The 27,432-nt window shown below is 45.0% G+C and overlaps 1 protein-coding gene across 2 annotated transcripts in view; it reads left to right on the top strand.

The window, feature by feature from the left end:
- The window catches only part of LOC106612187 (caskin-2), a 92,623-nt gene extending 66,719 nt beyond the window's left edge, over positions 1-25,904 (top strand). Inside the window, exons 8-20 of one of the 2 annotated variants that reach the window (XM_014213164.3) lie at positions 4,687-4,795; positions 5,890-5,998; positions 6,251-6,345; positions 7,541-7,658; positions 10,439-10,570; positions 12,426-12,580; positions 12,748-12,829; positions 17,372-17,457; positions 17,715-17,825; positions 17,993-18,094; positions 18,387-18,525; positions 18,761-21,239; positions 21,318-25,904. In XM_014213164.3, the coding sequence (XP_014068639.2) occupies positions 4,687-4,795; positions 5,890-5,998; positions 6,251-6,345; positions 7,541-7,658; positions 10,439-10,570; positions 12,426-12,580; positions 12,748-12,829; positions 17,372-17,457; positions 17,715-17,825; positions 17,993-18,094; positions 18,387-18,525; positions 18,761-21,239; positions 21,318-21,414 (3,814 nt within the window). In that variant the 3' untranslated portion in view covers positions 21,415-25,904. Of the gene's footprint in view, positions 1-4,686; positions 4,796-5,889; positions 5,999-6,250; positions 6,346-7,540; positions 7,659-10,438; positions 10,571-12,422; positions 12,581-12,747; positions 12,830-17,371; positions 17,458-17,714; positions 17,826-17,992; positions 18,095-18,386; positions 18,526-18,760; positions 21,240-21,317 lie in introns of both variants that reach the window. The other variant, XM_014213154.3, reaches the window with a different exon arrangement.
- The last annotated feature ends 1,528 nt before the right edge of the window (positions 25,905-27,432 follow it).

Raw genomic sequence — 27,432 nt, 5'->3', positions numbered from 1 at the left:
AAGAACAGATATAGCCCTTGGTTCACTCCAGACTTGACTGCCCTTGACCAGCACAAAAACACCCTGTGGCGTACTGCACTAGTATCGATTAGTCCCCGCGATATGCAACTTTTCAGGGAAGTCAGGAACCAATACACACAGTCAGTTAAGAAAGCAAAGGCTAGCTTTTTCAAACAGAAATTTGCATCCTGCATCACTAATTCCAAAAAGTTTTGGGACACTGTAAAGTCCATGGAGGATAAGAGTACCTCCTCCCAGCTGCCCACTGCACTGAGACTAGGAAACACTGTCACCACTGATAAATCCACGATAATCGAGAATATCAATAAGCATTTTTCTACAGCTGAAAGAGCTGCAAAATCTGGATCCTTACAAATCAGCTGGGATAAACAATCTGGACCCTCTCTTCCTAAAATTATCCGCCGCCATTGTTGCAACCCCTATTACTAGTCTGTTCAACCTCTCTTTCGTATCATCTGAGATTCCTAAAGATTGGAAAGCGCCCGCGGTCATCCCCCACTTCAAACGGGGAGACACTCTAGAACAAAACTGTTACAGACCTATATCTATCCTACCCTGCCTTTCTAAAGTCTTCGAAAGCCAAGTGAACAAACAGATCACCGACCGTTTCAAATCCCACCGTACATTCTCCGCTATGCAATCTGGTTTCCGAGCTGGTCACGGGTGCACCTCAGCCACGCTCAAGGTCCTAAACGATATCATAACCGCCATCGATTAAAGACAGTACTGTGCAGCCGTCTTCATCGACCTGGCCAAGGCTTTTGACTCTGTCAATCACCGCATTCTTATCGGCAGACTCAACAGCCTTGGTTTCTCTAATGCCTGCCTCGCCTGGTTCACTAACTACTTCTCAGATAGAGTTCAGTGTGTCAAATCGGAGGGCCTGTTGTCCGGACCGCTGGCAGTCTCTATGGGGGTGCCACAAGGTTCAATTCTCGGGCTGACTCTTTTCTATGTGTATATCAATGATGTCGCTCTTGCTGCTGGTGATTCTTTGATCCACCTCTACGCAGACAACACCATTCTGTATACATCTGGCCCTTCTTTGGACACTGTGTTAACAAACCTCCAAATGAGCTTCAACGCCATACAACACTCCTTCCGTGGCCTCCAACTGCTCTTAAATGCTAGTAAAACTAAATGCATGCTCTTCAACCTATCGCTGCCCGCACCTGCCCGCTCGACTAGCATCACTACTCTGGACGGTTCTGACTTAGAATATGTGGACAACTATAAATACCTAGGTGTCTGGCTAGACTGTAAACTCTCCTTCCAGACTCACATTAAGCATCTCCAATTCAAAGTTAAATCTAGAATCGGCTTCCTATTTCGCAACAAAGCCTTTTTCACTGCCAAACATACCCTCGTAAAACTGACTATCCTTGACTTCGGCGATGTCATTTACAAAATAACCTCCAACACTCTACTCAGAAAATTGGATGCAGTCTATCACAGTGCCATCCGTTTTGTCACCAAAGCCCCATATACAACTCACCACTGCAACCTGTATGCTCTTGTTGGCTGGTCCTCGCTACATATTCGTTGCCAAACCGACTGGCTCCAGGTCATCTATAAGTCTTTGCTCGGTAAAGCTTCGCCTTATCTCAGCTCACTGGTCACCATTGCAACACCCACCCGTAGCATGCGCTCCAGCAGGTATATTTCACTGGTCATCCCCAAAGCCAACACCTACTTTTGCCGCCGTTCCTTCCAGTTCTCTGCTGCCAATGACAGACAGACAGACAGACAGACAGACAGACAGACAGACAGACAGACAGACAGACAGAGACAGTTTTGTTTTTTTCCCCCCATATGGCGCTAGTCGTGTTAGTTTGTTTTGTCCCATGTAAATATTCAATCTTTTTCGGGGTTTTTGTATACATTTCATTATCTTTATCTATCTACATCTATCTATCTATCTATCTATCTATCTATCTATCTATCTATCTATCTATCTACACGAGAGAGAGAGAGAGAGAGAGAGAGAGAGAGAGAGAGAGAGAGAGAGAGAGAGAGAGAGAGAGAGAGAGAGAGAGAGAGAGAGAGAGAGAGAGAGAGAGAGAGAGAGAGAGAGAGAGAGAGAGAGAGAGAGAGAGAGAGAGAGAGAGAGAGAGAGAGAGAGAGAGAGAATTAAATAAAAAAACTGGTTGAATCAATGTTGTTTACGCGTAATTTCAACCAAAAAATTATATTTGATGATGTTAAATCAACTTAGAAAATTGATTGGATTTGCAAAAAGTCATCAACTTAAGGGAATTTCGCTTTTATTTCTACCATCTTTTAACCTCAATCCAATGATAGGGTGAAATTGTTGGTTAATTTCACGTTAGTTGACAACTCAGCCAAATGTAAATTTCAACTTAATGTTGAACTGACATCTGTTCCCAGTGGGGTGTCTCTTTTCCACTGTTGACTTGAGCTTGGTCGAAAGGTTCATGTTTGTAAAACCTGTCACTGTATTCCCTTTAGGCGCTGGTCAAAAGTAGTTCATTATATAGGGACTAGGGTGCCATTTGGGATGCACACTTTTGCACCTTCTCTACTACATTTGTGAGACTTTGGTTCCTCATACAGATTCCTCCCACTTTAAGCTGTGTGGGTTGCTTATTTTTGTGAATGGGGGGATGGAAGGTCTTAGAAAAGAGTTAGTTTGCAGTCTGTTTTCAGCTTCCCTTTTACTTCAGCCCAATGTGATTATTATACTGATTATTATACTGATTATTATACTCTTATAAAGATGTTGAGTAACCAGCTCTCCTCTTTACTCCTTTCTTCATTCCTCCTCTTCTTCCATCTCCTCTCTCCTCTTCTCCTCCACTCTTTTTCCCACTGCTTCCTACGTCTCACCTCCGCTCTTCCCTCTCCTCCTCCTCTTTCTCTCTCCCCTTCTTCTATTCCTCTTATTTTTCCCTCCTCTCCTCTATCCTCCTCTCATCTCCTCTACCCTCATCTTCTCTACCCTCTCCTCCTCTACCCTCCTCTCCTCCTCTACCCTCTCCTCCTCTCCCCTTCTCTCCTCTACTCTCTCCTCCTCTACCCTCTCCTCCTCTACCCTCCTCTACCCTCTCCTCCTCTACCCTCCTCTCCTTCTCTACCCTCTCCTCCTTCTCTACCCTCCTCTCCCCTTCTCTCCTCTACCCTCTCCTCCTGTACCCTCCTCTCCTCCTGTACCCTCCTCTCCTCCTCTACCCTCCTCTCCTCCTCTACCCTCCTCTCCTCCTCTCCTCCTCTACCCTCCTCTCCTTCTCTACCCTGTCCTCCTTCTCTTCCCTCCTCTCCCCTTCTCTCCTCTCCCCTCCTCTACCCTCCTCTCCTTCTCTACCCTCTCCTCCTTCTCTACCCTCCTCTCCCCTTCTCTCCTCTACCCTCTCCTCCTGTACCCTCCTCTCCTCCTGTACCCTCCTCTCCTCCTCTACCCTCCTCTCCTCCTCTACCCTCCTCTCCTCCTCTCCTCCTCTACCCTCCTCTCCTTCTCTACCCTGTCCTCCTTCTCTTCCCTCCTCTCCCCTTCTCTCCTCTCCCCTTCTCTCCTCTACCCTCTCCTCCTGTACCCTCCTCTCCTCCTCTACCCTCCTCTCCTCTACCCTCTCCTCCTGTACCCTCCTCTCCTCCTCTACCCTCCTCTCCTCCTCTACCCTCCTCTTCTCCTCTACCCTCCTCTCCTCCTCTCCTCCTCTACCCTCCTCTCCTTCTCTACCCTCTCCTCCTTCTCTACCCTCCTCTCCCCTTCTCTCCTCTACCCTCTCCTCCTGTACCCTCCTCTCCTCCTGTACCCTCCTCTCCTCCTCTACCCTCCTCTCCTCCTCTACCCTCCTCTCCTCCTCTCCTCCTCTACCCTCCTCTCCTTCTCTACCCTGTCCTCCTTCTCTTCCCTCCTCTCCCCTTCTCTCCTCTCCCCTTCTCTCCTCTACCCTCTCCTCCTGTACCCTCCTCTCCTCCTCTACCCTCCTCTCCTCCTCTACCCTCCTCTCCTCTCTACCCTCCTCTCCTCCTCTACCCTCCTCTCCTCCTCTACCCTCCTCTTCTCCTCTACCCTCCTCTACCCTCTCCTCCTCTACCGTCCCCTCCTCTCCTCTACCCTCTCCTCCTCTACCCTCCTCTACCCTCCTCTCCTCCTCTACCCTCCTCTCCTCCTCTACCCTCCTCTTCCCCTCTACCCTCCTCTTCCCCTCTACCCCCTCTCCTCCTCTACCCTCCTCTACCCTCCTCTCCTCCTCTTCTCTCCTCTACCCTCCTCTCCTCTACCCTCTCCTCCTCCTCTACCCTCTCCTCCTCTACCCTCCTCTTCTCCTCTTTTCTCCTCTACCCTCTCCTCCCCTCCCTTATTTTCTCCCAATGGTGTGGGAGTCTGTGGATCATCTCTTTGACATTCCCTCCCCATGCCAGGCATTCCCAGAGGAACGCCCAGATTCCCAGTCTGTGTCCCAAATTCTCCACATAGTGCAGAGCAATGGGCCCTGGTAAAAAGTAGTGCATTATGTAGAGAATAGGTTGCCATTTAGGACGTAACCCCAGATTTCCTCCACCACATCCACAACTGTCTGGATCTGATACCTTAAGCATTCCTACAGCTGGGCTCGTGTGTGTGTGTGTGTGTGTGTGTGTGTGTTGTTAGTAATGTATGTTGTGTGTAAAACCGCATGTCTGTGTGTATTTCGTTGTCAGGTTGCTACTGAAGGCTGGTATAGACATCAACAGAGCCACTAAGGCTGGGACCTCTCTGCACGAGGCTGCCCTCTATGGCAAGACGGAAGTAGTGCACCTGCTGCTGGACGTAAGACTTAACACTACCATCTGAATCTCCTTAATGCTGCATCCCAAATGGCACCCTATTCCTTATTTAGTGCACTACTTTCAACAGGCTCTGGACAAAAAATAAGTGCACTACTGTATATGGGGCGGCAGGTAGCCCAGTGTTGGACTAGCAACCGGAAGGTTGCAAGATCGAATCCCTGAGCTGACAAGGTAAAAATATGTCTTTCTGCCCCTGAACAAGGCAGTTAACCCACTGTTCATTGGCAGTCATAGTAAATAAGAATTTGTTCTTAACTGACTTGCCTAGTAAAATAAAGGTAAAATATATATAGGGAATAGGGTGCCATCCATTGAGATATCTGCTGAAGAAGCATAAGACTGGATGCGGTTTCTGTCTTATCCAAACATGACACGGACAAAGGAGTTAAGGAATAATGTGAGCCATTTTCAGTCATAAAACTGAAGATAGTTTTTTTTAATTTTAGTATTGATGATGGGTGTACTGTTGCTTCATGCATTGTATGCGTGTGCTTACTGTTGCCAGACAGTCGTGCTTGTCAAGCGGGAGCAAAGGGCACTGTGTCCCGGTGTTGTTGCTGTGTAGTTGCTGTTCATGCCCTCCCCATTGACTAATAGACTGTATGTATGTATCAAGGTGACATCTAGATGTTATCAATATTAGTTATTTCTTGTGTAGGCTGCTTTCCTATTTGAAATAAAATCATACGAGAGAAACAAATTGGCATGTTAGCTAACTCTGGCGACGTGACCGTGATACCCAGTAGGAAGGCAGGCACAACACCGGCGCATCGGTCGCCTCTATCCACTCATAGTGCAGCCCAATCAGCCACGCAGCATGGTCTTGAGTGGCAACAAATCTGCCCAATTAGCTGATTCACTTTCCATACACCCACTCCTTTCGACACACCCACTCACCCATACTCCAGTCGCCATATTGGGCTGCAGCTACCCATCATTTTTAGGGAGTGTGTGCATGCTGTGTCTTGGAGACTAACTGTGTGTGTGTGTGTGTGTGTGTGTGTGTGTGTGTGTGTGTGTGTGTGTGTGTGTGTGTGTGTGTGTGTGTGTGTGTGTGTGGGGCCACCCATACAGGCTGGTATTGATGTAAACCTATGTAACACGTACAACCAGACAGCTCTGGACAACGTTAATCAGTTCACCACCTCATCAGCCAGCAAGGACATCAAGATACTATTACGAGGTGAGATATAGGCCTCCTCTCCTACATATTACTCTCTTGGATTTCTGGACCTACCGCTCCACTGTATATTTCCCCAGGGTGGTGTATTGTTTCCTATGCATTCTCCAGTTCATGCTTTTAGACGTTATCCCCCTGGGAGTATTGTTTTGTTCTGATTTGGTCTATAATATGTAATTCCTCTCTCTCTGTCTTTCTGTCTCTCGCTCTCTCTGTCTCTTTCTATCATGTATCTATCTCTCTTTCTCTCTCTAGAAGCGTTAGGGTCTCTCCAGGTGAGAGCGGTGAAGGACTACTGGAACCTTCATGACCCTACAGCCCTCAACCTCCGAGCAGGAGACCTCATTATGGTACACTAGCGTGCATCTGTGTTCGTGCCTAAAAGTAAACAATCACATTTGTTCCTGCCCTGGAGGCTGAGCTGCTTTCAGAACTAGATTGAATGAGAACTACTGTATTGAGGTAGCTGCATTGTGAGGGGGAAATCTGTGTACTTGTGAGTTTGTTTCTAGAGGTTTGTGGTATTTTAGTGTCTGACGGTCATTTGGTGTGCCCTACTGTTAAGCGTGTAAGTCTGTACATTGTGGACGTTTTGTTTGTGGAGTGAGGTGTGGAGTTTTGTGGTAATTTGGTGTACTCTTAAGTTGTCAACGGTTTATTTGTAATTATGGTGTGAGGTATGCTGCTTTGTTGGCGGTATGTCTAGGGTTAATTGACTACACCGTGTAAGAAGTTAGAGTAGAGTTGGAGGTTGTTCTGAGGTACCTAGCAGGCAAAGACACGCTCCTGTCAGTCTGTCATTAGTTAGTGCATTCCATAGCTTGAGACATCCCCATTTGCAAGCCATGTGTGTGTGTCATACCTTCAGTGTGCTAGCTACATTGTCTGATATTTGTTTTTGGCCCCTCTGGGCATTCGTTAAGACACGCTCAGAAATTGTGTGTGTTTGTGTATGTGCTTGCTCAGAAAGTGTGTGTGTTTGTGTTAGCTCTTCCATTGTAGTGTTCAGTGTTCCCTGGGGCATGTCTTCCATAGATCCACTCAGCTGGCCTGGCACACATACACAGTGAGGATGCTGTACCCTGTCCTGTGCCAACCCTGTCTGCCCTAGCCCTCTCTAACCCTGTACACACACACACAAAAGCTTGCACGCATGTACACACACCCTGCCCTCATTGGAATGTTAATAAGCTCATTTCCGTTACTGATACAGAGATAGATTAGGCGTAAAATACTAGATATTATGCATATGTTGGGATTCACGTGTACAGCACAAGCAGAGTTGTATTCACTCAACAAACAGAAGAAAACGGACTGAAACGGGGAGGGACTACCTGAACTTGTCAATAAGAAACTCTTGTTATCGTTGTAAAACTGTTTGCTACTGTGTGAACTAATGACTACGACCTAGACTTCAATGTAACAGCTCTCACATCAGGTGGCACAACCATTCTGTGGGTAGAAGTTGACCAATAACCACTTATAATCAACACAGTCACACAAATAGCGCAACTATAATGCTGAATGATGAATGGTTGATTTCAGGTGTTGGAGCAGCACATGGACGGGAGGTGGAAAGGTTATATCCATGACAACCAGAGAGGAACGGACCGGATTGGATACTTCCCTCCGTCTGTAGTGGAGGTCATCAGCAGGAGAGCAGGTATACACACTCACTCACATAAATCACACATGCCGAGGGCGTACACACCAGACACTCACGTGCCTGCATGCAGCCACAAACACATACCTTCACATTTACAGTGGCAAGAAAAAGTATGTGAACCCTTTGGAAGTATCTGGATTTCTGCATAAATTGATCATCAAATTTGATCTGATCTTCATCTAAGTCACAACAATAGACAAAGTGTGCTTAAACTAAATTATTGTATTTTTCTTGACTATATTGAATACATCATTTAAACATTTATAGGTTGGAAAAAGTATTTGAACCCCTAGGCTAATGACTTCTCCAAAAGCTAATTGGAGTCAGGAGTCAGCTAACCTGGAGTCCAATCAATGAGACGAGATTGGAGATGTTGGTTAGAACTGCCTTGCCCTATTAAAAACACTCACAAAATTTGAACAAAAGAGATCTCAGAAGACGTAAGATTAAGAATTGTTGACTTGCATAAAGCTGGAAAGGGTTACAAAATGATCTCTAAAAGCCTTGATGTTCATCAGTTCACGGTAAGACAAATTGTCTATAAATGGAGAAATTTCAGCACAGTTGCTACTCTCCCTAGGAGTGGCCGTTCTGCAAAGATGACTGCAAGAGCACAGCGCAGAATGCTCAGTGATGTTAAGAAGAATCCTAGAGTGTCAGCTAAAAACTTACAGAAATCTCTGGAACATGCTACCATCTCTGTTGACGAGTCTACAATACGTAAAACACTAAACAAGAATGGTGTTCATGGGAGGACACCACGGAAGAAGCCACTGCGGACCAAAAAAAACATTGTTGCACGTCTGAACTTTTCAAAAGTGTACCTGGATATTCTACAGCGCTACTGGCAAAATATTCTGTGGACAGATGAAACTACAGTTGACTTGTTTGGAAGGAACACACAACACTATGTGTCGAGAAGAAAAATGCACAGCACACCAACATCAGAACCTCATCCCAACTGTAAAGTATGGTGGAGGGAGCGTCATGGTTTGTGGCTGCTTTGATGCCTCAGGGCCTGGACAGCTTGCTATCATCGACGGGAAAATGAATTCCCAAGTTTATCAAGACATTTTGCAGGAGAATGTTAGGCTATCTGTCCACCAATTGAAGCTCAACAGAAGTTGGGTGATGCAACAGGACAACAACCCAAAACACAGAAGTAGATCAACAACAGAATGGATTCAACAGAAGAAAATACGCCTTCTGGAGTGGCCCAGTCAGAGTCCTGACATCAACCCGATTGAGATAATGTGGCATGACCTCAATCAGTTCACACCAGACATCCCAAGAATATTGCTGAACTGAAAGTTTTGTAAAGAGGAATGGTCCAAAATTCCTCCTGACCGTTGTGCAGGTCTGATCCACAACTACAGAAAACGTTTGGTTGAGGTTATTGCTGCCAAAGGAGGGTCAACCAGTTAAATCCAAGGGTTCACATACTTTTTCCACCCTGCACTGTGAATGTTTACACACTGTGTTCAATAAAGACATGAAAACGTATAATTGTTTGTGTGTTATTAGTTTAACCAGACTGTGTTTGTCTATTGTTTTGACCTAGATGAAGATCAGATCAAATTTTATGACCAATTTATGCAAAAATCCAGGTATTTCCAAAGGGTTCACATACTTTTTCTTGTCACTGTAGCTTGGTTCAACAATCGAATACCACACCAACTATACAGCTGTAAATACCTATCGGTATACCAAACAGCAGCCCTAACTGAGCTAGAGGTCCTGAAAGAAACTCTCAAATAACATACACGGAGGCACACACACACGGAGGCACACACACACACACACACACACACACACACCCACACACACACACACACACACGGAGGCAGACACACAAACTCACACACACCGTTTAATCAGATTAGCAGGGCCAGATTGGGAAGTGTCAGCTCAGTTCTAAACCCCTGAGACTGCGTTAGGAGTGTGAGTGCACAAGTTTGTGTGTGTGAAGGGAAATCCCAGTTGAAAGCTCAGTTGAGTCGTTGACAGGTCCTTGCTATGAGAGCAAACTTATCAGAGGCGAAGTCAGAAATGTGTGTGTGTTCGCCTTTGAGTGTGTGTGTTCGCCTTTGAGTGTGTATGTGTGTGTACTGCGTGATATGTCAGCATCCCACTGCTTTCGTGGACACACACACTGAGAGCCTAGTAAGCCTCCCTCAGCATTAGTGCTGATATGAAAGCCCTCTCTATGGCTCTATGGGAATGAAAGCTCCTGCTGAACCACTTTGCTACCACCATTTTGTCACATTCATTCACTAGCTATTACATAAGGAGCTTGGAGATTCATACATATATTTAGCTGCCTTGGCGGTTTAATGAATCTGTAAGGATAGAACGCAGGATACATATCCTCGGTGTGTACTAGTTGCAAACACACACACCTTCTCCATCCTTTAATTTAGCCAGTGTTATTCAAAGTCAGGGTACCCCTAGTGGTATCCAAACTAGTGGTATCCTTAGTGAGGTCGCGGGGGAATTGCTGTGCGTTCTACAAAATTATTGTACGAGACAATATACAAACTTTTTTTTTTTTTAAGATAATTTGAAAAATACTATTTTATTGAGTATATGAACTTACTGTTTTATTTTCATGTTGATAAGAGAGTAAAAATGTAAATGTGCTGATTTTAAGGTTGTCATTAGATTTGGGGTGTGTTGGGGTCACCAGAAATTCTGGTGAATAAAATGGCGTACCCACAGAAATAATTTGAAAACCACCGCTTTAAGCTCTGTGGTTGTGTTTTGCTTCTGGTCTGCAGGGGGTACTCTCTCACGTCAGGTCTCGTTGCCAAGCCAACGGCAGCAGCACTTCCTGTCCAGAGCTCCTCCCACCAGTATTGGCCCCACCCCCCAGACTGATGACTCCTACACCTTGTACTACGACCACGCAGGTACACACAAGCATGCACACACCCACACGCCAGTGTTAATTCCATCAACAATAACTATGACAAAAAAATGCTTTTCAACTACCAATATTTCCTGACTAAAACTATGACGATTATGAGAAGAAATGCCCTGGAAAAACCACTAACTATTACAAATTACTTTTCATTTAAGTCACCGAAAATGTGACGAGACAATAATTACACGTGAGACTAATGGGCATTTAATTTGACATGAAGCTCTTTTTCATCTGTTTTACCCAATCATTGAATGCAATCCTCTCATTGGCAGAATTGACATCTGATTTGATTGAGCTGATCTGCACGGCTCTCCCACACAGCTCCCAGGCGTTCTCTTCAGTCAACCCTAAATCTTTTGAACTGATGCAAAGCCAGGACACTTGACTTGTAACTAACCTCAACTAGAAACAATCATGTTTACTCTCTATCTTACTTTCATGTAGGCTATTTTTGCTTTGATCACTTCAGAAGCTCTACTTTCCTACGGGCACTGTTATTCATTCAGATGCGGTTTCTCGCCGTCCACAAATGCGAGTTGCGGTTGCTTTTTTCCTATGGGAAAAACAAATGCTATTTGTTGGATATTAGGAGTACAGTAATAGTTCTGGCATTTCTTGAAAGATCAAATTATCCCCTTTTCAAGGAAACCAATGTTATTTACCCCCATGACAGTTATGATGGGGAAAAAATCTGAGCTGTAAATTGTTTAACCTGTAGCCAAGGCTTTAAAGTATATGGTTAATTATGGCTGGCATTGGTTACAATCTGCCACAATATCAATGTTGCCAGCTAAGGTATACAAGGGGATAGTAGGCCTAGTTGGATAAGGCTATCTGAATGAGCACATGATGGAAGTTAGACGTAACCTAAATATTAATCATTTAATAGAAAATAAATCACTGACCATGAATTTACTAAAATGGCTGTGACTAAGGGAGTGGAAGCTATTATGTGCATGTTGGAAGTTAAGTTAGAGGTTTGTGTGAAATCTACAATGCCTAAAATAGGACAGAAATTACTGACTAAAACTAGACTAAAATTGTCCAGAGTTTTAGTCGACTGATAACTAAAACTAAGAAGGGTGAAATGGGACTAAGACTAAAAGGTATTTTAATCATAAAGACTAAATCTAAAATAGGTGACAGTTATTTACAGATGTTCTCGATCTCTACTACTTCTCTCCATCCACTAAGTCAATTCTGTGGAAACAAAGTGGCCTATTGTTTCCATTGGGGCCCTGACAATCCCCCAATACCCCCACCCCTACTCCATACCCGCTGAGAGTCACCCTGGAGTCCTCTGACCTCGCTCTCCCCCATGGCCCCCACTCCCCAGCACACCTCCACCAGCCCTGGCTTACAGTATGTGTTTTTGTTAGGTACCTGTACACCTGGCAGTCTCCTTTCAGCCCCAGCTAGTCCAGCTAGCCCCAGTGAGGACATATGGGTCCTCAGGAACTCTCACACTGGTAAGAGTGTGTGTACCCAGCTACCCAATTACCCAGACTACCCCGTGCCCCTCTGTTTACCCACTCTGCTAGATGTACCACCCTCTTCCCCTCAAAGTCCAAATTAATGCCTCCATCCCCACCTAAAGACCCATGCTGCTGACCTGTTCCCCTCCAAGTGTCCTGTCCAAGTGTCCAGTCCAAGTGTCCATTCCCAGCTGATTCCCTGATCTTGACCCAATCTTGTACTGTACACTTCTCCACTGATCCTCTCTTTCTGTCTTCCTTTCTCTCCCTCCCTGACGAGGGGTGACAGTGCCCATAGAAGCAAACTTTGCCACAATGTTATACTCCCTCCCTCTCTCTCTCGCTCTCTCATTCTCCCTCTAGCAGGAGACAGGAACAGTGTTGGCAGTGCAGGCAGCAGTGCAGGTAGTGTGGGCAGCAGTCGTAGTGCTGGCAGTGGGCAGAGCTCCGAGAACAGCTTTGGACAGAACGGGTCACACACTCGCCAAACCACAGCCACATTGGGTTCCTACATGGCCAAGGTGAGCACAGTGAGCTGGCAATTATTTTTGAAATGTTATAGATATCACTAGCTGAACTAAAGGTTACACTTGGTTGCAGGAAAATGTTTAGAAAGTATATTCACCTTATTAACAGTCATATATGGACCACAAATAGCTGAACAAGATCTTCCTCTTTCTGTGTGTAGCTGGCTCCCTCTGCTGGTGAATCAGAACAGCAGTTTCGCTCAGTAGGACCAGCCCACAGCAAACAACCTGATGGAACTACAGGTTAGTTACACTACTGTGCACCAGGGTTAGGGTCAATTCCATTTCAATTCCGGAAGTACACTGAAATTCCAATTCTCTTGAATACTTTTCAATTAGCAACATTTGGAATTAGAATTGGAATTTGATTTACTTTCTGAATTGAAATGGAATTGACCACAACCCTACTTTACACTACTTACCCTTCTGCTCTACCCTCCTCTCATCTCTTCCCTTTCCCTTCAACTCTTTCTCTATTTTTACTCAGCATTTGCCCATGCCAACCCCACAGACATTTTGTCTGTAATTTTCAGTAGATGCAGTATATTCTGTATGCCTTTTTGTCAAACTAGCTGTATTCAGTCTACGAGGTCAGACGATCCACCTTCTAGCCCAGGCCAGGCCTATAGTAGCTAGCTACAGCCACAGGGCAGTGGGGAAATGAGAAAGAAATACAGTGCTTACCCCTCTACATCAACAATTCATAAACCAGCTTTCCACACAGCCGATAAACACAGAAACTTACCTCTCCACAAACCAATATAGACAACGGATCTCCTCACTATAAACCAATAAAATACATGAGGAGATTTCAGCTCCAGCTCACCTCACTACAAAACATAAAAGACAGAGGTTGAGTCCCAAATGGCATGCCCATAGGTCTCTGGTCAAAAGTAGTGCACTATATAGGGAATAGGTTACCATTTGGGACAGGGACAGAAGCTCAGCTCTCTACAGAAGCAATAAAAAGAGACACAGTGAGTCTTTGGTCTCATCTGTGGGTTCGGGATAGGACAAGAGGAAAGAGAGATACAGGTATTCTGTCAGCTTACGGTGTTCTGCTGAGTAAGGCCTGAACAAACCTCTATCAGCTGCTCCTGACCTGGAAGGGAGGAGGAAGGGATGGGGAGAGAGACCACAACAGAAAGACTTCAACAGGACAGAGAGAGTGAGTGGTTAAGAGAGAAAGGGGAGGAGACAGACAAAGACAGTGAGAGAGAATAACAAAACATAGTCTGTGTGTGAGAGAGAGCGAGAGAGTCAGAGTAGAGGGAGACATTGGAGATGGGTTGAAAGAGAATAACAGAAGCCAGATGAGAGAGAGATGTTTGTGACTCAGTTTCACAGAGGCAGAGAGATGAGGTGCAAAAAGACAGGAGCTCCACCACTTTCCTTGTTCCAGAGGGGTAAGACTTAGTTCTCCAGGCTATTCCTTGTTATTATCTGCAATCTCTTCAGCTATTAATTACTCTTATTTTAGTGTGATTAGAATTTTACTGGAGACATTTACCATTGTGTGTTGTTTAACCTAAACAACCTGGAGAAACAGGAAAAAACAACCCCAAATGTAGTCTGTCAGAGAGCCAGGGTGAAAAGGTTTCATCTCTATTTTCAGTCTAAATGTAGCAAGTTAGAAGATAAGGTTATTTTGGCAGGTTGACGTTTATTGGGATGAGTCTTGTCCTGGAGGCAGAACTGAGCGATATCCGCTAGATGGGCCAGCTTTTAAAGTAAAAATTGGCTATATTGTAAAAATGTATGAAAACAAAAATCGCTTTTTGGTCATAATTTAAGGTTAGGGTTAGCAGTGTGGTTAGGGTTAGTTTTCAAATTAGATTTTGTGGCTGTGCCAGCTCGTGACAACTCTGCAGAGCTGCCTCCAAAATATTAAATGACGAAAACCGCTAACCTTCATTATTGTAGCTAAATACATGAGGTCCATACTTGCGAACATTATTCAAAGTTTGAGATGCACGTGATACAACGCCACATGTTAGCTGTCTGGCTCATTTAGCCCTATGCTGTAACAAATTCCTCATCAGCCGATCAAAGATCTTAGACTTTATATCCACCAACCAATGGCATTTCTTAAAATAGGTCAATTTGGTCCAGAGGGATATTTGGACCAGAGGGATATTTTAAACCTCCACATTCAAGGTTTACTATAAAGTTTAGTCCCAATATTGCAAGATGCATCCTTGACTAGGCTACTAGCATTAGACACAATTCGAAAGGCATGTTCTCGCATATATGACAAAAGTCGCACATTTTTGCATAACACACATCCATGTGCTTTTACTGGAAAAACATAAAGGAGATCAACACAACATTTAAGTTACTCAAATATCTGCCATGTACCACTAATACCATCGCTACTGGATGGCGTATGCCGCTAAGGTGATTGACTGTATCTTCGGGGTACAGTAACATGCTGAGTAGACCGGGAACGCGCCATCGAAGGCATATTGATTTTGTCCATCCACACCAGACGTGGGTTCGAGGCCCCTTCGCGTCCAGCTTGTTTATTAAGGAAAAAACTGTTCACTGCTGGTCCTTGATGCTCGATTCAAATAACGCATATGTGACGAAGTGGATTAATTTAATAATGCATATAAAACGTTTTACATGTAAGTGTAGCCTACATAAGAAATGAAGTGGTGTTTTTAGTCTAACAATAACGTTACACTATGCTATTATATTCGGTGTGTTCGGCCTTGGTAGAATACAAATTAATCATGAAGTTATTGCGAGACATGTATTCAGCTTTGATCTAAACTTTAATAAAGACCAGCATTCTGAGAAGTGACAGAGTATTGCTCTGGTGCTCTCCGGCAGTTCTACCGTTACACCTCTGTAGGTATCGGTCTACAAGAGGGACTCCAAGAAGCTCCTCATTAAATATAATTATATACAAGGTTTTGGCTGCACTTCCATTTTTCAACAAACTATGAAAATAAATGTAATTCTACATTTCAAAGGATAAAGCTATATCTCACCGGGGATTCAAACTTACGGCAAAAAGATCATGCGCCAGACTCGCTACACTGTGAGTTATTGGTCCAGTAGAAATGTGTGTGTCGGTGCCATTTGACAAGTCTTCTGTCGTGTCCGTCTACGTCAAAATTTGTAATTGGCTGATGCAGAATTTGTTACCGGACATAATCACTGCCACCTGGTCAGGTTAGCATCATGCTAACTGTGACAGGTTATGTAATGGGAACAGCTATGTAGCGTTTTATCACGTGCAACTACGTCGACGATTTGAATTGTTAGATGCGCATTTTAAACGGAGAAAAAGTTTAATCTTAACCTTTTTTCTAATGTTCTTAAGTATGGACCCATAGAGTTTTGTTTACCAAAGTGTGTTTTGTTTGTTTACTTCTTCACCTGAGCATTTTTTTTCTGCTGTTCTGCGGTGAATATGTATTTACTCCGGGTTTTTGTGGTGAAACAGTGCTGGATAATTAGGATACGGTGTTGTTGTGCCATTGAGCCCCAGAGCCCCATAATGCATTGCTCTTTACAGTACTGTAAAATATCATTCCAGTAGATAACTGTGTAACATTGATGTAAGTTTACAGCAACATTTTTAGTGTGGGTATGGTCATGTCTATGTGTAAGACTGGCACAGACCATGTCCTATTCAGTCAGTTCTGCACTGTAGTTCCTTTCATTCAAGCGTCATGTTCTGTTTTCAGAACCAGTAGATGTGAAACATGACAGGTGTGTGCTGTTCAGGCAGCATTCTTATAAACAGATAAAGGTGTGATTCACTGTACTCTGTGTGATCGCTGTGTTCCACTTCACTGCTACACTACTCAGCTTAGGCCTAGCTTCCAGATACAGTGTATACCTATGGCATTGATATGTCCATACAAGCTGTGTGTGCTGAATGTATGCCCTGTACTCTAGCTCTCCCTGTTTCCAGCTTTTTCTGTCTCTCTCGCTCTCTCACTGTTGCGCTCTCTCTATGTCTCTGTTTTTGTCAGCCTTGTGAGTAGAAGCATGAGTGTGTTTTGGATGTAGGGGTTGATGGTTGATGAGGTGCGTACAGACACAAACACATGGGCCTCTATACCCTCTGGGCCAAATACCTCTCTCTCAGGTGCTTTCTTCACCTCTGGAGGGAGAAGGGGGGGATGGGGCCCTGACATGTTTGTAATGAAGGAGAGAGGTTGGGATCAAACCATTGCCCCAGGTGAAAGAGGGAGAGACAGAGAGGAATGGTGAAGATGCATTCTTCAGTGAGCTGCAGTAATCTGACTGACCCTACAGATCTACAAGATAATACAGCTTTACCTCAGTCCTTCATTCAGCTTGCTGTTACAGTAGGCTGTTAGTGATACATCGCTGAGTATACAAAAAATTAAGAAAACCTGCTTTTTCCTTGACATAGACTGACCAGGTGAAAGCTATGATCCCTTATTGATGTCACTTGTTAAATCCACTTCAATCAGTGCAGATGAAAGGGAGGAGGCAGTTTAAAGAAGGATTTTTAAGCCTTGAGACAATTGAGACATGGATTGTGTTCAGACGACTTGAGGCTGTTCTGATGGCAAAAGGGGGTGTAACTCAATATTAGGAAGGTGTTCCTAATGTTTGGTGTACTCAATGTATATGCCATTTTAGCAGACACTTTTATCCAAAGGGACAAAGTAATGCGTGCATACATTTTTTACATATGGGTGGTCCCGTATCAAACCCACTATCCAGGTGTTGCCATGCTCTACCATCGTGGCCTCTGTGCATTGATTTTGGTGATTTTTGAATCTCTCTCTTTCCCAGGTGGTCTGCGTCATCAGGTCAGCGGTAGTACTCGGTCGGGGGAGCAGGGTGGCTTCATGCGTCCAGATCAGCTCCTTGAGGGCAGGGTGAGTTGAATATATGGGGGGGGGGGGGGGGGGGGTCCGTTCGTCCATGTGTGCGTGTGTCACAGGAGGCTGCTGAGGGGAGTGGTATGGAATGGTATCAAACACATGGAAACCATTTGATTTGATTTGAGTGCAATTACCATTCCATTTATTCCGTTCCAGCCAATACGAAGAGCCCGTCCTCCCCAATTAAGGTGCCACCAACCTCATGTGGTTTGGTTGTGCATGTGTGATAACCTTCTGTTCTCTGTCTATAGGACTCTGAGGCCATCTACCAATGGTTGTGTGAGTTCCAGCTGGAGAGCTACACTGCTAACTTCCTTACAACAGGATACGATGTGCCTACTATCAGTAGGATGACCCCAGAGGTCAGACACTGGATTGTATTACCCCATTCACACATTTATTGATTAATAACACATTTACCTCTTTTTAGGTCAACACAATTAACGAGCATGGATGAATGTGTTCTGTAGTCATTTTATCATTGACAGCCTAGTCATGAGGCTTTCTAACATGGTGTGTGTCTCTCCAGGACCTGACAGCTATCGGTGTGACCAAGCCAGGCCACCGTAAGAAGATCTCCATGGAGATAGGCAACCTAAACATCCCAGAATGGCTACCTGACTACATCCCTGTAAGAGACTTTCACATGACCTTTGCACTCTGTACACACTTATGGCTGATAACAACAGGCCTTTGATAGACTCCACATCTCTCTCTATGTCATTAATAATAATTAGTTCTTTGTGTTTCATGTACAGCTTTACAATCAGCAGTAACTGTGTTTTGTCGTACAACCATTGGACAAGAAGCACACCCTCTGTCCCTCTGTCTCTCTGTCCCTCTGTCTCTCTCTGTCTCACTCTTATTGAATAAATGCTGTTTCTTTGTTTCCCTCTCCATCTCTCTCTCATTCTCTCTGTCAGTCTGAGCTGTCAGAGTGGTTGAGTGCGATTGGTCTCCCTCAGTACCAGAAAAGACTGTGTGAGAACGGTTATGACACCATCAGCATCGTCAAGGATATCACATGGGAAGAGTTATCGGAGATAGGAATCACTAAACTGGGTAAGGGATTTTCACACGCACGGGGACACACACTGCAGATGCACTGACACAAAGCAAGGTCATCTGTCTGTCAGCAGTGTGTGTGTGAGAGCTCTCGGACACATTCCCCCTCACCAATATAACAGCCTTGGTGTCGACAACCAATGATCAACCCTTTTAACCACTTTTTATCATCATTATCTTTCATAGTTCTTTTTCTACAATTTGTGTTGAATTTATTTTGTCTCTCTCTCAGGTCATCAGAAGAAGCTGATGTTAGCCGTGAAGCGTTTATGCGACCTGCATCGTTCTCGTCACCATGCCAATGGCTCCGGCACGCTACGGTGTAGTAAACCCCTCGCGGCTCTGGAGCTGGTGGCTATCGAGCCCCCCGAGCCCCCTGCCGACTGCTGCCCCCCATCCCCCCACACTCCCAGGTCACCCCTCCTTTCCTTTCAGGACAGCGAGCTGAGCACAGAGCTACAAAACGCCATGATGGGCAGGGCAGGAGGAGGAGGGGTGGGGATAGGGGGGTTTGGGATGGGTGTGAGAGGTGTGGTGAGGGGTGTGGTGTCGCCGATGTCGCTCAGCCAGGAGAGCATTGGAACGCGCTCCCGCGGATCTGGGAATTCTGGGAATTTTTCAGGATATTCCCAAGAGCTTCACCAACAGACTCTGGCATCGGCTGGAGCGTACAGTCGCTCAGACGAGAGCCTGGGGGGAGTGGGAGGAAGATGGGCGAGACAGGGGGGAGGAGGGAGTCCAGAGAGAGACATGCAGAGACCCACAGAGTTGTGGTCAGACCAGCTGCGCCAGCCCCCCACTAAACTACCCATCACCCCTATCACCCCTCCTCTCACCCCCAGCAAGATGCCCCGCTTCGCCTACCCAGCTGTGCCCAGTAAACCCAAACCCTGCCAGTCCCCTACCCACCACCACCGCCCCTCCTTCTCTCCCCAGGCCTCCCCCACACAGAGGACCTTCAGTTACCTCCACACCCAGGGAGGAGGTACCGATCTGGGCCAGCGTGGTCTATCCAAGCCCCATGCTGGAGCTGTCCCCCTCCCAGGACTAGGCCTCAACACAGAGGCGCTTAAGGGCCCTAAGAAACGCATCCAGAGTCTGACCCACTATTCCCTGTCAGATGGAGAACCGGAAGACGATGAGTTATCGGCGCAGGAATCCGTTCCCCCGGTGACCATGCCCGCGTACGCCACACTAGGACGCAAACCAGGCCGCAGCCAATCCTCCGCCGTCCAACGCCACATCAGCCGGAGCCACACATTCGCTGTGCGCTCTCGCCGCAAAGGCCCGCCCCCACCGCCACCTAAGAGGTTGAGCTCGGTGAGTGGCAGCCAGGCCAATGAATCAGGAGGAGCAGCAGTAGTGTCAGTGGAGGTGCCAGGGGTGGAGACTGAGAGTGCAGGCAGTGTGAGGAGCATCGCAGCCAGGCTACAGGGGTCCGGGCCCAGGGGCAGTCCCTCTAAGGGGGTAGAGTTACCCTCCCCACGCACCCCCACCCTCGCCTCCCACAAACCTGTACCCGCTCTGGGGCTGGAAGGCCTGAGGAGGATGGGGAGCGAGCGGAGGGATAGAGATGGAGGGATAGAGAGAATCCCAGAAGAGGAGGGGGAGAGAGGGAGGAAGAGTGGTTCAGTATTGGAAAGCTCTACATCGCTTCAGAGGAGCTCCAGTGAGAACCTCCCCTTCGCGGAGGAGGGCAACCTCACCATCAAACAGCGGCCCAGGTTGGGAGCAGGTTGCCGGGCAGAGCCTGAAATCCAACCCCAGGCTTCTCTAGAAGACCCAAATATGCAGCCCCCAAAGTCCCTGGAGGTCCCAGAGTTCAACCTCAAAGAGTCGGACACGGTCAAACGGCGGCGTCAGCCCAAAGACCGGGACACACACACACTGGACGAGATCTTTACCCCCAGCGAAGATGACGCACACACACAGCCGCACACACACAGCCGGTCCAACGGCTCCCACACACACACAAACGGAGACATACAGAGTGAGGAGGAAGCAGGTGTGAGGTCAGAGCGCAGTTTACAGAGAGTAGGATCGACAGGGAAAGGCCAGAAACCACCTCTGTCCTCCAAACCAACCAGCCCTCCCCTCAAACCAGCTGGTCAACAGATACACACAACTACATCTAAACCAGGCAGTCAACAGAAGACAGCAACAACGTCCAAATTAGGCAGCACACACAACCATATAACCACTCCTATACCAGCCAATCAACAAATACACACAACTTCATCAAGACCAGCCAGTCAACAGACACGGGCAACTATCCATATACCAGCCAGCCCACAAAATACACGCACAACCAACTCTATACCAATCAATCCACAGAAACTAGTAACATCAACCAAACCAGCCAGTCCACAGAAAACAATAACATCCAAGCCAGTAAATCACCAGATGCCTGCTACTGTCTCTAGACTTCCCCAGCGCAGCACATCCATAACGTCAGCCCCTACAGCCCGTTCCCCTGGTGTGACTCTCAATGTGGTCCAGAGTGTGGTTTTCACTTCCCCAGCCCAGGCAGCCCCCGTTTCATCCTACCGCACCTCAGGGCCTCCAGGCCAGGTAGGGCGAGCAGTAAAGGCCCAGACTGGTAAGGCCTGCTCGGAGGTACTGGTTCAGAGGAGGCTGGATGAGACCAGCACATCACTCGAGGAAGCGCTGAAAGATGTAGAGAGGAAACTGGCTCAGGACTACACTGACGGGTAAGACACACACACATGCGGCAGACACATATACACACACACACTCACTGTGTTAACACTCTCCTCTCTCTATTCCAGTGGCAGTGGCACAGTGAAAGCAGCAGGGAATATTCTGGATGACATCGGCAACATGTTTGGTGACCTCGCTGACCAGCTGGATGCCATGTTGGATTAAATCCTCTTCATTTCACTCAAGGCAAACTGAATAGGATCAGCTGGGTTCAATGGATTGGGTTGCCTAGATACATAGGTTATGACCCAAATGGCACCCTATTCACTATATAGTGCACTACTTTGGACCAGAGCCCTGTGTGCCCTGGTCAAAAATATTGCACTATGTAGGGAGCCATGCAGAACGGTGCCCTAAACTTACTTAGACTGATCTGCATGTTTCCAACATCCACTCTCGTAGGGTGGATGACAGAAAGTATGAGGGAGGTGAAGAAAGAGGGGAAAGGAAGGGTGAGGGAATGTGAAAGGGATAGGGGAGCCGTAGGGTTGAGAGCAGGGAGGCACAATGTGGAGAGCAGATATCTTACACAAACACTTTGTCATCAGAATTTTTTACGCAAGCGCTTACTGAGGGATACACCTTACTGAGGGATACACCTTACTGAGGGATACACCTTACTGAGGGATACACCTTACTGAGGGATACACCTTACTGAGGGATACACCTTACTGAGGGATACACCTTACTGAGGGATACACCTTACTGAGGGATACACCTGTAAGTTGTGTTGTTGGAATAGCATCAGTGAGAGGCACACACACCAGGACTTATCTAAACTGAAGCACATAACCCTGGATCAATGGTTTTGCTAGGCAGACGGCACAATAACACAGACAAGTGTACTGTGATTTATGACATTGAGCACAGGTTTGACAGAGCATGCGTGGCTTTGCTACAGCTTTGCGCTGAGCCAACCAGATTTTGCCACAGCGGGAATAAGGGTCCATTTTTAACATGTATGTATTGTAAGTTGTATTATATTCTCGTCTTAAACTTTACCCAATGTTACGTTAAAAAAGTGTGTCAATATTTTTAGCATGAGATAAATCTTTAACGTTCCTGAAAACTAAATTCTCAGTTTACTTTGCATTTGTTTTAACCAAGGGAGCACCTATTTACTTCAATGTTAAGTGTAACTATGTCATTTCAAAGTACTTTCATTTGTTTCATCTTATGTTATTTAACATGTAATATACTATAGTTTGGTTGATTATTGTTTGAGTTGGGTAAGTATCTATAAGATGACAAATTATCTGAATTAAATTCCATGCTTATGTATTTTTTATGGTTTACCAAAGTGGAAATCCAGTGTTAGCTCTCCAAAGGCTTCAAAACAACATTGGGGTGGGGGGGCAGTGATACCTTGTAAAGCACTGCTGTCAAATGAAAGCACAAGTCTTCAGGTCCAGCTCAGCTGTGTAGTAAAGGTGTTGCAGTATGTGATCAAAGTTTTGGTCGCATACACAGTTTAGCGGGTGCAGCAAAATACTTATGTTTCTAGCACCTAACAATGCAGACAAATGTTAGACAATTAAAATGTAAGAAGGGGAAAAGGAAAATCAAGAATGGTGGGATGAATCTGATTAACAACCCAAAGAGCAGTAATCAACTGTACAGGTGTTTATACTACTGACATGTACAGTGGCAGTAGTATGTGAATATCTGGATTTCTGCATTAATTGGTCATGAAATTTGATCTTCATCTAGGTCACAACAATAGACAAACAGTCTGCTTAAACTAATAACACAAACAATACTTTTTCACGTCTTTATTGAACACACCATGTAAACATTCACAGTGCAAGGTGGAAAAAGTATGTGAACCCTTGGATTTAACTGGTTGACCCTCCTTTGGCAGCAATAACCTCAACCAAACATTTTCTGGTGTTGCGGATCAGACCTGCACAACGATCAGGAGGAATTTTGGGCCATTCCTCTTTACAAATCTGTTTCAGTTCAGCAATATTCTTGTGATGTCTGGTGTGAACTGCTCTCTTGAGGTCATGCCACAGCATCTCAATCGGGTTGAAGTCAGGACTCTGACTGGGCCACTCCAGAAGGTGTATTTTCTTCTGTTGTTGATTTACTTCTGCGTTTTGGGTTGTTGTCCTGTTGCATCACCCAACTTCTGTTGAGCTTCAACTGGTGGACAGAGACTAACGTTCTCCTGCAAAATGTCTTGATAAACTTGGGAATTCATTTTTCCTGTTGATGATAGCAAGCTGTCCAGGCCCTGAGGCAGCAAAACAGCCAAAACCATGATGCTCCCTCCACCATACTTTACAGTTGGGATGAGGTTCTGATGTTGGTGTGCTGTGCATTTTTCTTCTCCACACATAGTGTTGTGTGTTCCTTCCAAACAACTCAACTGTAGTTTCATCTGTCCACAGAATATTTTGCCAGTAGCGCTGTAGAATATCCAGGTACACTTTTGAAAAGTTCAGACGTGCAACAATGTTTTTTTTGGTCCGCAGTGGCTTCTTCCGTGGTGTCCTCCCATGAACACCATTCTTGTTTAGTGTTTTACGTATTGTAGACTTGTCAACAGAGATGGTAGCATGTTCCAGAGATTTCTGTAAGTTTTTAGCTGACACTCTAGAATTCTTCTTAACCTCATTGAGCATTCTGCAAGGTGCTCTTACAGGCAGCCACTCCTAGGGAGAGTAGAAACAGTGCTGAACTTACTCCATTTATAGACAATTTGTCTTACCGTAAACTGATGAACATCAAGGCTTTTAGAGATCATTTTGTAACCCTTTCCAGCTTTTTGCAAGTCAACAGTTCTTAATCTTAGGTCTTCTGAGATATCTTTTGTTCGAGGCATGGTTCACATCAGACAATGCTTCTTGTGAATAGCAAACTCAAATTTTGTGAGTGTTTTTAATAGGGCAGGGTAGCTCTAACCAACATCTCTAATCTCGTCTCATTGATTGGACTCCAGGGTAGCTGACTCCTGACTCCAATTAGCTTTTGGAGAAGTCATTAGCCTAAGGGTTTACATACTTTTTCCAACCTACACAGTGAATGTTTAAATGATGTATTTAATATAGACAAGAAAAATACGATAATTTCTGTGTTATTAGCACACTATATTTTCTATTTTTGTGACTTAGATGAAGATCAGATCAAATTTGATGATCAATTTATGCAGAAATCCCAGTAATTCCGAAAGGTTCACATACTTTTTCTTGCCACTGTATAGGCTGTGAGGTGGGTAGTATACACATCACGTGAAGTTGGTGTCACCTTAACTGGGGGGGACCGGATCGTCGTAATAGTTGAATCAGTGGAATGGTAACAAATACAGCAAAAAATCCATTCCAACCATTATTAGGAGCCGTCCTCCCCTCAGCAGCCTCCACTGACACACCTTAACGTTATAACAGGCTTGGATGGCCAATAATCACCTAATCATGATCTTCAGTTTAGAATGCCATTTGATTAATCAGCTGTGTTTGCTAGAGATGGAGAAAATGTGTGACACCAATCAGGCCCTCGAGGACTGGAGTTGCCCACCCCTGCACGGAAGTCTACTGCATAGCCTCACAGTACTGTACATTGAACTGGACTGTAGTAATGTAACCTACAGTAAACCCTGACCTAGTTAAAACTGCAATCAGCAGTTGAAACAATAACAAAGCGCCCCTGTTTTGGTAAAAAGATGAGGGATGGGGCTTGATAAATCTAACCACTCAAATGTATAGACAGAGCTATGGATGGCAAGCACTGACCATCCATTATATCAACATTATGCACTGAGTATACACAACATTAAGAACACCTGCTCTTTCCTTGACATAGACTAATCAGGTGAAAGCTATGATCTCTTTATCGATGTCACTTGTTAAATCCACTTCAAGCAGTGTAGATGAATGGGAGGAGACACGTTAAAGAAGGATAATTGAGACATGGATTGTGTATGTGTGCCGTTGATTGAAGTGTCTTTCAACAGGGTATGGTAGCAGGTGCCAGGTGCACCGGTTTCAGTGTGTCAACAACTGCAACGCTGCTGGGTTTTTCATGCTCAACAGTTTCCCGTGTGTATCAAGAATGGTCCACCACCCAAAAGACATCCAGCCAACTTGACACAACTGTAGGAAGCATTGGTGTTGACATGGGCCAGCATCTCTGTGGAACGCTTGACACCTTGTAGAGTCCATGCGCCAACTGTTCTGAGGACAGGGGAAGGAGTTCCTGTTTGGTGTACTCAGTGTTGTTTTAACCATGTTTTGAGGCTATATAGTGTTTGTTTACATTTACTTTGTTTATAAACATTTGAGTAAAACAAGCTTATATTTTGGATTCTGAAGATAGTTGTTCAAAGCTCATGAGGCATTTATAAGTTATATTCCAGAATCAATGGGTACATACTGTATCATGAATTTATAAGGCCAAAATGGTACATAGCCACTGAAGAAAAAAAACTTTGTTTCTCCAATACTGCTCCAGCAATTGTTATCAGAAACTGTGGGGTGGGTCTTGGCAAATGTAACTGCCACTTGAATTCTGTGGTAACCAGTGCCACCCCAAAACCAAAGACAAGGGGACGGATTTGGGCCCATTTCAGTGATGGTTTCTTCAAGAGAGAAAGCCGCTTTCGAATGTATTTAACTATCATGAATGTTTCTGAAAAAGTGTTCTTGTTACAATGACTACATCGACTGACTTTTTATTTAGTAAAAAAAAAAACATTTACTTATATATATTTACTTATATATGCACCTTCTCTGTCATATGTCAACAACATTGTATTATTTATATTAGCATTCATATAACAAAAGTCCATGATTATAAAATTCCATAATAGTTTTGTAGTCATATAGCTGTGACATTGTACTGCGCTTAATATGATGTGTATACAGTTGAAGTCGGAAGTTTACATACACCTTAGCCAAATACATTTAAACTCAGTTTTTCACAATTCCTGACATTTAATCCTAGTAGAAATTCCCTGTCTTAGGTCAGTTAGGATCACCACTATTTTAAGAATGTGAAATGTCAGAATAATAGTAGAGAGAAGGATTTATTTCAGCTTTTATTTCTTTTATCATGTTCCGAGTGGGTCAGAAGTTTATATACACTCAATTAGTATTTGGTAGCATTGCCTTTAAATTGTTTAACTTGGGTCAAACGTTTCGGGTAGCCTTCCACAAGCTTCCCACAATAAGTTGGGTGAATTTTGGCCCATTCCTTCTGACAGAGCTGGTGTAACTGAGTCAGGTTTGTAGGCCACCTTGCTCGGACACACTTTTTCAGTTCTGCCCACAAATGTTCTATGTGATTGAGGTCAGGGCTTTGTGATGGCCACTCCAATACCTTGACTTTGTTGTCCTCAAGCCATTTTGCCACAACTTTGGAAGTATGCTTGGGGTCATTGTCCATTTGGAAGACCCATTTGCGACCAAGCTTTAACTTCCTGACTGATGTCTTTAGATGTTGCTTCAATATATCCACATAATTTTCCTCCCTCATGATGCCATCTATTTTGTGAAGTGCGCCAGTCCCTCCTGCAGCAAAGCACCCCCACAACATGATGCTGCCACTCCCGTGCTTCACGGTTGGGATGGTGTTCTTCGGCTTGCAAGCCTCCCCCTTTTTCCTCCAAACATAACGATGGTCATTATGGACAAACAGTTCTATTTTGTTTCATCAGACCAGAGGACATTTCTCCAAAAAGTACAATCTTTGTCCCATGTGCAGTTGCAAACATTAGTCTGGCTTTTTTATGGCGGTTTTGGAGCAGTGGCTTCTTCCTTGCTGAGTGGCCTTTCAGGTTATGTCGATATAGAACTCGTTGTACTGTGGATATAGATACTTTTGTATCTGTTTCCTCCAGCATCTTCACAAGGTTATTTGCTGTTGTTCTGGGATTGATTTGCACTTTTCGCACCAAAGTACATTCATCTCTAGGAGACAGAACGCGTCTCCTTCCTGAGCAGTATGACGGCTGCGTGGTCCCATGGTGTTTATACTTGCGTACTATTGTTTGTACAGATGAACGTGGTACCTTCAGGCATTTGGAAATTGCTCCCAAGGACGAACCAGACTTGTGGAAGTCTACAATTTTTTTTCTTGGCTGATTTCTTTTAATTTCCCCATGATGTCAAGCAAAGAGGCACTGAGTTTGAAGGTAGGCCTTGAAATACATCCACAGGGACACCTCCAATTGACTCAAATGAT

This window comes from Salmo salar, chromosome 01, assembly GCF_965601325.2.
Source record: "Salmo salar chromosome 01, fSalSal1, whole genome shotgun sequence".
Taxonomy (NCBI): Eukaryota; Metazoa; Chordata; class Actinopteri; order Salmoniformes; family Salmonidae; genus Salmo; species Salmo salar.
Note: the sequence above shows the minus strand (reverse complement) of the source record. Positions and strands in the feature narration are given on the sequence as shown.